Raw genomic sequence first — 12,782 nt, forward strand, 5'->3', positions numbered from 1 at the left:
GGAAACAGCGGTTCCTCGTATAGAGAGAACATAGCAAATCCTGGACTGAAGCATGGGTTTTTGGGCACCAGATCCTGAACTCCCACCCGCTCTCACTGCATGGGCTTCAGCCTCTCCTCATGGAGATCCTCCTTGAGATGGATGTCCTGTCAACTCTGTAGATAATCTCCTATCGTCCCACTTAGACTACAGTGACAGCCTCAGCACTGCCTTCCTCACTCCCACTCTCCCCTCCCCTCCCACCTGTCTTGCCTTCAAAGCCCAGGGAGTGAGTTTTCCATAATGCAGATCAGATCCAGGTGCCTTTCAACTCCCTTACCTTGGTCCTCAACTTCCTGCACGATGGGCCCCTGCCACCCTTATCTACCAGGCTAACCCACACTCGCCTTGTGATTCCTGAATACCCCACGCTTATTCCACCTTAGGAATTTTGCACTGGCACGTCCCTTGGCCAGGAATGTTCTTCTTCCAATTTTTCCATGGCTAGTTCCTTCTTATCACTCAGCTTAAACGGCCCTTTCTCCGAGAGGCCTTCTCAACCACTCTTGAGGGAGCTAGCCAGACACTCCAACACATCATCCCAGTTCTCATCTCTGTCTCACACTGATCAGTATCTGACATTTTTCTTTTTCTTCCTCTTTTCTAAGTTTTTCTGCCTTCACTACAATGTAAGTACCAAAGGCCAGAAGCTTTATCTGTGTCTTTCACCACAATGCCTAGAATAGCACCTGGCACATGTTGGGCCCTCAGTAATTACTTATTGGGTGAATGATGGTCCATTCCTTTCCCCTTGTCCTAGAATGAGACAACAACCACCTTAAGACAGATGACCTCCAGACAGCAGATAACCTGGAGGTTTTCATAACATTCCTTTTGTGCTTCCTTCCCCTGTGGAATTCCAGCAGCCTGGAGCAGACTGACCCCCTCACCTCTATAGGTCAGCAGGGCTTCATCCAGGAACTCGGCTGCCTTCCGGAAATGCTGGGAGATGTTCACCTCAGGGAAGTCATCGACCTCCACACCCAGGTACTGGATCTCCAGGCCAGTGTAGAATTCAGGCCCAGTGTAGACGCCGGTGCCATGAGCAGCATTCAGGATGTGGGTAATTCCCAGCCTCTTCAGCCTCCCCTTGTTCACAGCCACGCTCCTGGAGGGAAAGAGGCAGGGGCATTTTTTTGCCAGAGTCAGAACTAGAAAGGTGCCTTACCACTGAGATTGGAAGCCTGCTTCAGCCAGGTCAGGAGGGCCACAGCTGGGTGAATACCTCCTTCTCTGCTCACCCATGTGTCTGGGGCTCACTGGAAATATTGTTATAAAAAGGGACTGGTGACTTAGCTCTGGCGAGAGAGAGAAGGGATGGGGAGCTGGGCAAGGGAGGACAGGAGAAAGAAGAGAACAAGACTGATGTGTAAGGAAAGTTTTGATTGGCCCAGAGACCTCTAAGCTAAAATTCCATGCCTTTGGGATGCACAGTGATCAAGACACAGAAGTGGCAGGCAAAAATAATAATAAAATGTGTGCTTCACATTGATATGGCATGCTATATTTTTCAAAGTGCTTTCATATGCATTAGTTTATTTTATCCTAATAATAAACTTAAGAGGTAGACAGGACAACTATTCTTTTTGTTTTATAGGTATTATTATTATTATTCCCCCCCATTTTTTAAAAATTGGGGTATAGTTGCTTTACAATGTTGTGTTAGTTTCTGCTGTACAATGAAGTGAATCAGCTATATGTGTACATATTTCCCATTTGAAGACTGTAAAAATGAATCAGATAGCTTTTATGACTTGTTCAAAGAAAAAGACTCTGAATAAGAACTGGGGTTCAGGGTTTCGTGTTCAGAGCTCTTTTTTTTTTTTTTTTTTTGCGGTACGCGGGCCTCTCACTGTTGTGGCCTCTCCCGTTGCGGAACACAGGCTCTGGACGCGCAGGCTCAGCAGCCATGGTTCACGGGCCCAGCTGCTCCGCGGCATGTGGGATCCTCCCGGACCGGGGCACGAACCCGCGTCCCCTACATCGGCAGGTGGACTCTCAACCACTGCGCCACCAGGGAAGCCCCCAGAGCTCTTTTTACTGCAGCGGAATAAATAGAGCTTAGTTTAAAGAGGCCCTGATGGCAGGTTGCCCAATAAGGAGCAGAAGCCTTTAGCTGGTGATATCTGGAGATGCCCAGGGTCCCTGTTGATCACAATGTGAATGTTTCTGGGTCTACAGAGCTAATTAGGGATCACTCAGGACTTGGTGCTCAGCTCTGGGAATCAGGTCCCGGGCAACCCATTACACCACAGTGGAGTACAAGACCCAATGTCCAAAGCTATTTTCCCTACTGCCTGCCCTGGGGACCCCAGATTCCCTCCCCTGCATCTAGATATATGGGTAATTACATTGGGAAAAGATCTTATTAAGTAGCCAATAGATCAGCACAACGAATTTCACAAACCAGCCTATTGCTTCCAATTATGCACTGGCAAGACCACAACAAAAGCAGCAGGATGTGAGTGAGCTGTTTTGGGTTTTGTTCTAGAAACCACTGATAAACTTTTGAAAAATAACTTTTTTTCTTATTATAAAAATAACACATGTTTACTGTAGGAAATCTGTACAATTCAAAAGAAACCTAAAGAAGAAAATGGAAATCACTTACAGAACCACCTCCTAGAGAGAAGTACTATAAACTTTTCATCACATTTGTTTCCAATTTGTTGTCTATGTAAAAGCACATACACACACAGACATACACACATACTATACATATTACTCAATTAGCATCATGTTATACATATTTGTTTTATAACCTATTTATCCTCTTAATATATTGTGGACACTTTCATAAGTTGGTAAACATATATAAAATCAATATTATCAATGGCTCCAAATGTCCCATTATATGGTTGTTATGAATGTCACGGGCTGATGATGATAGCAAGGCGTTTGTTGGCAAGGCTCTGGGCAGGAAGGGAGGCCCAGAAAAGGCACCTGGAGGGGCCAGGCTATGATAGAGAGCCCTGGCAGAAGGTTGGAGGATAAGCAATCATGCCAGCATTTTTCCCTAGGGATCTCTGTGTGCAGGTGGGTGGGTGGGGCCGTTCTCCAAGTTCAGGGCTGGGAAAGTAGTCAGGCAGCATCAATTTGCTAGAGGGAGCTATTGAGCCTTTGGTCAAAGTTGGGGGAGTTTCATCTCAGGCACTACCCAGCGTGCAAAGGATCATGATCCCCCCCAGACATCAGACTCACTTCTCTGCTATAAAGACGTTGGGCCAGACCTCGTCCACCTCATTCCAGGGAGCCTCTTGGCGGTCTTGGGCCAAGGCCCGCTGTAGGTCCAGGATGCAGGGAGTGTTGTACAGGCTGGTGTCATCCATCTTTTCCCTGACACGGTTGTACAGGTCCTCCACAAGCAGCTGCTCGGCAGACTCCAGCATGCCTGGACACTTTGCCTCAGCTTTGACTCCCCGCGGCTTGAGTTCTAGGGGGACAGGAAGCATTCTCATCAAAGAGGAGGAACGCCAGGGCCTTCCCTGCTCCTTGGGAGAACCCACTCTTGGCCCATTCACTGCCAGGACTCTGCGTATGGGCTGAATTCATTCAGACCCAGCAGGATCTGATCTGTCAGGAAGGACTTAATGGGGACCCAGGAGGAGCCTGCATTGGCCTGGACACTGTGGTCAGGGTCAGCAGCATAGGTGTACTGGGGTGGGAGAAGGGACATCAGTTTCCCTCATTTCCTCCCATCTTTCTCTAAAGCTGGCTGATAATTTCTTAGACCGAGGTCCTTAAGTAGCTGGTGTATGCCCAATTTATACTTGTAAATCCCACAGTGACCCACCCAAATTAGATGCTTAGAAGCATTTACCAAATGACTACATGGCATTCTTTAGTAACATAATTCATTCTATTAGTTTGACTCCTTTACACATGGAAGGCAAATAACTCTGGGAAAAGTGAAACTTTCAGCAGTCACTTATGCTAGGTCACCTTCTAATACACCTTTAATTGACTTATTTAATTTATTGTCTGTTTCCCCCACTAGAGTGTGGGCGCCTGTGATCCTCAGCCTCCCAGCTCTCTGACAGGTGGCAAAAGTTTCCTATGAGCTCTGATGCCAGTCACAAAACAGCACTCGGGGCCTTTCTGCATTTCTGAAATCAAATTCTATTCACCTGCCTCTCGAGTGAAACTTTATCTTCTCCTCCTAATGTATTTGCTCCCAAATTATCCAATTTGGAGGAAGGTAAGATCTTTCCTTTCTCTAAGAAGGTATACAAGAGAGCAAAACCTTTCCTTTCACTTTGTAGCCCAAAAATACTGAGTAGAGAGAGGGAAAAAGAAGGTAGGTAGGAAAGGAGTGTCCTCTGTGTTGGCCATAACCTCTTGCTGGCACCACCTCTTTCCCTCGTGGGTGAAGAGTGCAGCCACATTTGGCAATAGACGTGGCCCCGCCCTTCACAGAATGAGCAGGTGTCTGTAAGCCGGGCTGCTCAAGTCTGCGGATCCAGGAGCCCTGGGTTCTGCCCCGGGCTGACAACTTCATTTCCCTAAAGCTTCCCTCTCCTCTCCACCCTCGTCTAAAACACCTGATGTGCACCCACATCCCTGCACAGGTCTCAGCTCTAAATGTTCTTTGATATCCGTTTCAAAAGCAGGAAGAAGAAAACCTCTGCAATCCCAGTGCTCTATTTTGCTTAAAAATAGATGAAGCGTTCCTATTTTCTCCACCACTCTTGGCTCTCCTGGGGTCTTACATGGCAAATGTAAAAGCCCCTCTCTTTCCCTCCCCTACTTAGATATCTTTCCTCTACTACACGGAAAAAAAAAAAAAACCTCCCCACTGCCTCGTTAAAATATACAGCAATGTCTTCCTCGGCTATTTATATAGCAGGTTATTGTTTTGATTTCTTCCCCTTCCAATTTAAAAACAAATGTCCCAGCCCCTTATCCCCACTGGGAGCTCCTACTTTCCCTAGGTCTCTGCTCCACACTTCAGCCACATCAATTCCTCCCATTTATTTCTACTTGCTGAGGCTTCATCAAAAGAGAGTAAAGCCCAGACATTTCTCCTTTGCACTCTGTCAGATGTGTGGCATATGTAGACTTTCCTGAAATTGGAGGGTTCTTCGACATCCATTTTTACCCCTCTAATCACTACTGAGTAGGGCAATGTTTTGAAGTATTCACTTTGTACATTTTCCTTTTTTCTGTAATTTATTCTTTTTTTCTTCCCCCACCATCCTTCAGCCACTCGGACTAATGAAACTTAGGCTTAATGCCTAGAAAGGCTTAGGGTAAAAAAAAAGGCATTGCTCAGCTTCAGGTCACAGTATAAATGCTGAACATCCCTAGCATCCCATAGACCTGAAAGTGAAGCTTTCAAAGAGAGGACATGGTTTTCTCACAACCCCTAAACCTGGACTTTTACTTATCAAGAGCCAAAGCCTGGGGCTTCCCTGGTGGCACAGTGGTTGAGAGTCCACCTGCCGATGCAGGGGACACGGGCTCGTGCCCCGGTCCGGGAAGATCCCACATGCTACGGAGTGGCTAGGCCCGTGAGCCATGGCCGCTGAGCCTGCGCGTCCAGAGCCTGTGCTCTGCAACGGGAGAGGCCACAACGGTGAGAGGCCCGCGTACCGCAAAAAAAAAAAAAAAAAAGCCAAAGCCTGGAGAGTTGTCCAGAGAGTGAAGCACAATGCAAGGGTGTTGCAAGATGGAAGGTTAGGGAAATTCCCAACCACACAGGAGGGAAAAAGAACTTCCAGAGTTAGGGTGGTGCTGGGAGCAATTTAGAAAGAACTAGACTGGGATCAAGACACCTTGGCCTGACTTGGAGCAAGGTAACAGTGACCCCAGGTAGGGTGATAAAAGAAAACAGAAAAAAATAGTTACTTGAGAAGATGGGGCCTCCTAGGGTTCCCAGATCAACAAGCAACATCTGGTAAAATATCTCACTGCTCATGAGGTATTTTAAAATGTCTCATTGCTCAGGAGATCCAGATGTCCTCAGGGACCCTGGTGGGGACACAAAAGGCCTAGGGACTAAGCAAGACCTGGGCTTACATGGAGGAGTAGCATGTTTGGTTCTCATCACTAGGGAAGTGATCATGGCCACCAGCTGTGGATGCCAGATTAAGCCCAAAGGCCAGGTGGGCCCTGTGTAATTAACAGGACTGCCTTATCTCACCCCACCCATCTGGAGTGAGAGAGACACCAAGTGCAAAGGGAGGAGAAAGGAGAGGAACGAAACTGTGAAAGATTATTTGCCCAAAATTGATTAGGAAAAAAAAAAAATCTATCCAACTGGAATGAGTATCCTTGAATGAAATATAGTACGTTTTCTGCTCTAAATTTTTTTGTGTAAATATTAACATCTCTTGCCACCCCACCTTTCCTTACCTCCTCCCCATTCATATTTCAGTTTAAAAACCATCTTTAAGCACTAGTGGAAATGCAGAGTTAAATCTAGACATCCCTTTGAACAGAACTCTCTGGATGCTCCTAGCCATTTCTTAGGCTCTCAGGTCTGCATCTCTAGCATAAGCCATCGCAGGGCCCCTGAGGTTAACTGAAAAACTGAATGAGGGGCCCTAGGGGCAGATTGGACCTGCCTCCCAGTCTGTTGCCTAGAGAACTGTTCACACTGAGACATAATAATTTCCACCTCTGTCCCATGAATGTTGATGAGGAGGGGTTGGAGGAACTGCCTTCTTTGGATCCGCTCCTCTTAATGTGACGGGAAGCATGTGAGAAGCACATTGACACCTTCTAATGGCCCCCCTCCGAGAGTCTCCAGATGCCCCTTGTACTCTCCCTCCTCCCATCCAGCGTCTGATGGCATTACCTTCATTGATGATCTGTTTAGCTGCAACAGCTGAGGAGAGGTGAATGGGCTCCATGAAAATGCTTTCTGTTTCTGCATCTGAGACCATTGAGTACCTAAAAGAGGAGGATATTCACGTGAGATGACTCTGGGCAGCATCTGAATGGGAGGCAATCTTTTCAGATAAGAAAACAATGGAAAACAATGAGATAAAAGGAATGCCTTCCTAAGTTTAGGGAACCTAAGAAGGCAGAACACTGGGTATGCTATGGCTTAGTCTCCTAAATTTAGGGAACCTAAGAAGGCAGAACGCTGGGTATGCTATGGCTTAGTCTCCTAAATTTAGGGAACCTAAGAAGGCAGAACGCTGGGTATGCTATGGCTTAGTTGCCTATTTATTTTTAGATCAGAGTTGTCACCTTGATGTTTCATGACATGGTAGCCTGGGTTATGGAGGGAAGAGACTGGGGAGAACTCACGCTGATGGGGCTTCACTTTCTTTGTGTGTTCCTACCCTTGGATGTACTGCTGCTCCTTTTTCTTTTCTTGTCCCTGCTCCTCTGTTATCAATACTGTAGGATGTCCCTAACTGGGCTTCCACCAGGGTTCTGCTGGACTGATGGACTGGGTAGGCTGCCACCATTACTTCCATGCCCCGTATCTTCTCCCAGCTTAAAGGGCGTGGGCTGATGATCATGAAGGGCTGACACAGCACCGAGGGAAACATAAAGATGTGCTCAACTGCACAGTCCTGATTTTGAACGCAAGAAATCCAGGATCAGCCTAAGCCCAGGGATGCAATAGAGTAATTTAGGTGAATGTCCATTTCCCGGAAGGAATTCAGCAAAGGTGTCCGAAGGGATTTTTGAGGAACACGGTGAATCAAGGGCAAAACCAAGGGTTAGGACCATACTACAGTGGTGGGTGCCCTCCTCCCCAGTGGGTTCTCCTCTTTTCCAGGTGTCGTGGTGAGCTTTGGGTCTTTTTTTTGCTTAGTCTTTCCTTTCTGTCCAGAGAGGATTAATAAAAGGCGAGAGGACTTAATGGATACTAATTTTTTTCCAAAACATTCCATCATGCCCCATTCGTTTTATAGTCAAAACTTCCCTGCACCTCATCCCCTAGCAATCGCTGATCTGTTTTCTTTCCCTATAGTATGGCCTTTCCCAGAAGGTTCAATAAATGAAATAATACAGTAGTCTTTTGGATCTGGCTTATTTCACTCAGCAAAATGCATCTAAGAGCCACCTATTCTATTGCAGGAGTCAATAATGTGTCCCTTCTTATTGCTGAATAACGTTTCATTTCTTAGGCACCTCAGGCTATTGCTGCCATCATTGTGGCATTGCCTTGGGTCAAGGTTGCGTATTCCAGAGGAAAACATGACACACACACTGCAGATTTGGTAGTAGTTCGGATTCTGGTTTTCTTCCGCAATCTGCCTGAAACGATGTACTTTTCAGAGTCCTCAAACAGCTGCTGTAGCCTTCTGTCCAGATTTTATAAGGGCAATCCATGCGAGCGTCTAGGTGGAGGGTGTGGTTGCCATCTTACCCAGAACGAGAAACCTGTCCATTATCGTTTTGCTTTTAAAAGTCAGAAGTCAGTGTGTTTCCTGGCCCTTGTAATTGACCTATTTTATCTCTGTGGAAACCTGTAGGATCTTCTTTGGTTTGCAGCGTTTAGAAATTTCCCAGTGATGTCCCTTGGTCTGTGTTCTTCCACGGTGTTGGGTATAGATACCATTTTTTTCTTATAAATTTATTTATTTTATTTATTTTTGGCTGCGTTGGATCTTCGTTGCCGCACGCGGGCTTTCCCCAGTTGCGGCGAGCGGGGGCTGCTCTTCGTTGTGGTGCCCGGGCTTCTCATTGCGGTGGCTTCTCTTGTCGCAGAGCATGGGCTCTAGGCGCGCGGGCTTCAGTAGTTGTGGCTCACGGGCTCTACAGCGCAGGCTCAGTAGTTGTGGTGCACAGGCTTAGATGCTCTGCGGCATGTGGGATCTTCCTGGACCAGGGCTCAAATCCATGTCCCCTGCATTGGCAGGTGGATGCTTAACCACTGTGCCACCAGGGAAGTCCAGGATACCATTTTTTTAAAGATTTTTTTATGTGGACCATCTTAAAAGTCTTTATTGAATTTGTTACAATATTACTTCTGTTTTATGTTCTGGTTTTTTGGCCACAAGGCATGTGGGGTCTTAGCTCCCCGACTACAGATCGAACCCACATCCGCTGCATTGGAAGGCAAAGTCTTAACCACTGGACCGCCAGGGAAATCCCTGGATACCATTTTTGAGTGCCTTTTATAAACTTAATCCTGACAAAACTCCCACAAAGTAGGTATTATTATTCCTGCTCTAAGGTGAGGAAACTGTGGCTCAGAGAGGTTAACAAAGTTGCCCGAGGCAGTAACTAAGTGGCAAGGCTAAGTTGCAAAAATAGAGCAGTTCTGTCTGAGTCCAGTCTTCTCTCCACACAATACACTGATACCATTTTGATTGGAAAGGGGAGGTGAGTTGGTTGGTGGAAGACACCCCAGCTGGATCCCCAGGCCCAACATAGACTTTGACAGAAAAGTACTTAAAGGATACTTGTTGAAAGCATAGATGGATGGATGGATGGATTGGGTTGAGTTGAGCTGAGTCCAGCTGAACTGAATAGAGCTAACTTGGAATTAGATAAGTCTAGTTGAATTGATTAGCAGAATAATTCTTGTAGTAGGCATCCACATCAGATTTCCCCCTTGGGAAAATGATGTGATCAGAGCCAACAAGGCTATGAAAAAAGAAGTGTCTTTGACAGAGAAAAGGAGTAGCCTATGACTCTAACCAGGACGTGGCTAGACCTGCCCATGCAGGTCAGCACAAGGTTGTATCATCATTGGTGGTTCCTGAGGATTTCCAAGAGCAGTTGTGTCAGATCATTTCCAATCTAGCCCAAGTACTCCTTGTGACCAGAAGATGCATTTTCAAAAGCATGACCGGGGAGTGAGGGTGAATGAAGGGTGAGGTTTGTGAGATATTATCCTTGGATGCTAGAACTAGAGAGCTTTCGCCAATCTCCATAGTAACAGGCCCACCCCAGAGCAAGAGTACAAATGGAGCTCCACATACACTATGTCTAAAAAGTAAGAAGAGATAGGGCTTCCCTGGTGGCGCAGTGGTTGAGAGTCCACCTGCCGATGCAGGGGACACGGGTTCGTGCCCCGGTCCGGGAGGATCCCACATGCCGTGGAGCGGCTGGGCCTGTGAGCCATGGCCGCTGAGACTGTGCGTCCGGAGCCTGTGCTCCGTAACGGGAGAGGCCACAACAGTGAGAGGCCCGCGTACCGCAAAAAATAATAATAATAAATAAAAAAGAATAATAAAAATGAGGTCTGGCGGGTGGGGGGGAATCAAAATGAAACCCTGAAAGGGTAATTAACCAAGAACTCTCCTGTAACTATGGGGATGATAAGGGCTTCCTGCTGGCATGGCTCCTCACTTCTCGCAGAGGTCAGTTTTCTTTGTTCTTCTGCAGACCTCCAGGGGTTTCTGCTGGAGGAAGTTACAGGCACAGACTGAAAAGAGATACAGAAGCCCTCACCTGTCAGGTGTGCAGAAAGACCCGAGCCAGAAGTCAGCAGATGGTGCCCCCTGGGATCCCCACCTGGTTCTGTCTTTTTGCGAGCCTTTGATCCTGCCATTTTCCCCAACAACATCGACTTCAGATTGTGTGGATTTGGTTTCACATGACAAATACCGGGAACTGATAACCTGTCCTGAATATACGTAAACTCTGAGGCTGTAAGTTTGATAGGGGAGAATATGAAATTAAAATCTGAAAATAAAAATGGTGGGGAAACATCCTTCCTCCTTGTTGGTGGTAAAGACTGAACTCCAGCTCCTGGGTCAGTGAATCTGAGAAATCACATTTGAAGATCACCCAGTACACTTTTGAGAAGCTGGAGGTTTTAAGATTGAGAAAAGAGGGTGGGTTAAGATCAGATGCCCTCCGCAATCCCACACTGCTTTTGTTTTCGCTGCTGATGCAAAAATGCGAGCAACAGTAAACTCAGCTCAGCATCCTCCAGTGTTGAAGGTAGGATGTAAATTCTGAGCGCTTTTATAAGTTAACCCGTTATGAGAGGAGCAGATGTAAACCTGATAGTCCTAAGACTGCTTTGCCAGAGACATGGTTTACTGAGTCCAATATAGAAGGTGTGGGGATAGGACCTGAAAGGACCCGAGTGGACAGCAATGTCCCAGAGGCATTGAGAAGCTGCTTTTGTTTTCCACCGAGAAGCAGGATTGCAGAGAAAGAGAGGAGGCAGGAGGGTAAGATCTGGACAAGTGGGCCTGTTTATATTTGCAAGGTCAGTGAGACAGTGACCCTAGAGGTTTTGATTTATGACCGTGTCTGTGCTTCCACCCGCATGCCTGAGATGGCGTGTGATGACACACCGTGATTGGAAAGCAGAAAGGACTGGCTGTTCAAAAAAGACCGTCAGGGAAAGAAAGGCTCTAGGATCGATATATACCTCATCATAGGATCGGGAAGCAGCAGCTAAAAAGCCTTGAGGGTGAATTGAAGAGAAACAATAAAGCAGAGTTTGATGGACTTCCTAACCAAGAGCAGAGACGGGGGCAGCTTTCTTTAAACCTGTGTTTTTCAAAATTGCAGACTGTGACCCATTAGTGTATCATAAAATCAATGGGTCGCGCCTAGCATCTGACAACAAAAAAAAAAAAAAGAAAAAAGTAGAATAGATAATAGCACCATCCATTGTAAAGACAGGTATAATTTTGTGAAACCTTTTAAAAATTTACACATAACTATACACGTATGCTCTGAGTAAATGGTATGTCCCACTGTGAACTACAGTTGGCAAAGTTTGAAAGCCAGTTCTTTAAACCAGTTACGAGGTTGTCAAGACCTGCCCTCCTGACAGCCGATCACTTCCTTTCAGTGAATCCCTTGGAAATGAAACGGAGGCAGAGGCCCAGGAGGGGGTGTCTTTCTTGATTTGGCTTTTGCAAAAAAGGAACAGGTTTCTGAGCTTCAGTAAAAGTGACCACACAGGCAAAGTTCAGGCTCCAAGGAAGGAGAGAAGTCAGTTAAGCAAATCGATTTTTAGCAAGCTGCTTCCAGCAGGCTCCCTGAAAGAGCCAAGGCAGAAAAATTTTCACGGAAAAAGAACTATAAAAGAGAAAGGGTGTGTGGGAGGAGCCATTTTCCAAAGACACACAATGAGGACACTCAGACCTGACACTACATGCCCCATCTCCTTCTCCATTGCCACCATCAGGCACGCAGACCTCGTGAGAAGAAAGGCAAGCAGGGCACAGCTAAGGATCTTTGCTGAAGGTGGAAGGGAAAATGCTGTCAAGAGAGGTGGCCTCCCCAGATCACCAAGGTGTTCTAAAAACACTGCAGAGGCTTGAAAAGTTCAGATCTGAAGCCAGAGCAAGAAATGGATCTTTGACTTGGAAAAAATTAAAGGAAAACAGAAAAACATTCTTCACACCAGAAAAAGAGAAGATAAAGAAGTCTGATCCTTTATTTGGAGAGGAAGAGAAAACTGGTCATAGCTGAGGAGGAAGAGGAGAGGCAGAGGTAGGTTTCAGACCAGCTGCATGGAAGGGCTTGGTGGGCAGAGGCTTCCTATCATGGAGGGAGACCCGTCTGGAGGCTGGTTTGCATCACAAGCACACTGACACTTTAAACTGTGCTCATCTGGGTTACTGGGGAGGTCTGATGGAGGTTAAGTTGCCCCACTGGATAGGCGGTTTTACACTTTAATGTTAACTCATGAATTACCTTGGGAAATTTGCCTACTTGGGAGATGGATGAATCTCTAGCTGCAGGTGTTCCTCCAGAGAGAGTGACTCACAGCAGCTAGGCTTGAATTTAAGGTGTTTGAGGTCAGTGCCTAAGTCAGGCAGAAATGAAGACTTGACACCGCTATCTACTGCCTACACCCC

General features: G+C 46.5%; 1 protein-coding gene across 1 annotated transcript in view; it reads right to left on the reverse strand.

Annotated features, from left to right (window-relative positions):
• The window catches only part of STYXL2 (serine/threonine/tyrosine interacting like 2), a 30,861-nt gene that overhangs the window by 7,004 nt on the left and 11,075 nt on the right, over positions 1-12,782 (reverse strand). Inside the window, exons 2-4 of the mRNA XM_060078715.1 lie at positions 6,839-6,933; positions 3,241-3,472; positions 930-1,147 (exon numbers count right to left, since the gene is read on the reverse strand). Coding sequence (XP_059934698.1) covers positions 930-1,147; positions 3,241-3,472; positions 6,839-6,933 — 545 coding nt within the window. The remainder of the gene's footprint in view (positions 1-929; positions 1,148-3,240; positions 3,473-6,838; positions 6,934-12,782) is intronic.

This window comes from Mesoplodon densirostris, chromosome 2 (genome assembly GCF_025265405.1).
Source record: "Mesoplodon densirostris isolate mMesDen1 chromosome 2, mMesDen1 primary haplotype, whole genome shotgun sequence".
Lineage (NCBI taxonomy): Eukaryota > Metazoa > Chordata > Mammalia > Artiodactyla > Ziphiidae > Mesoplodon > Mesoplodon densirostris.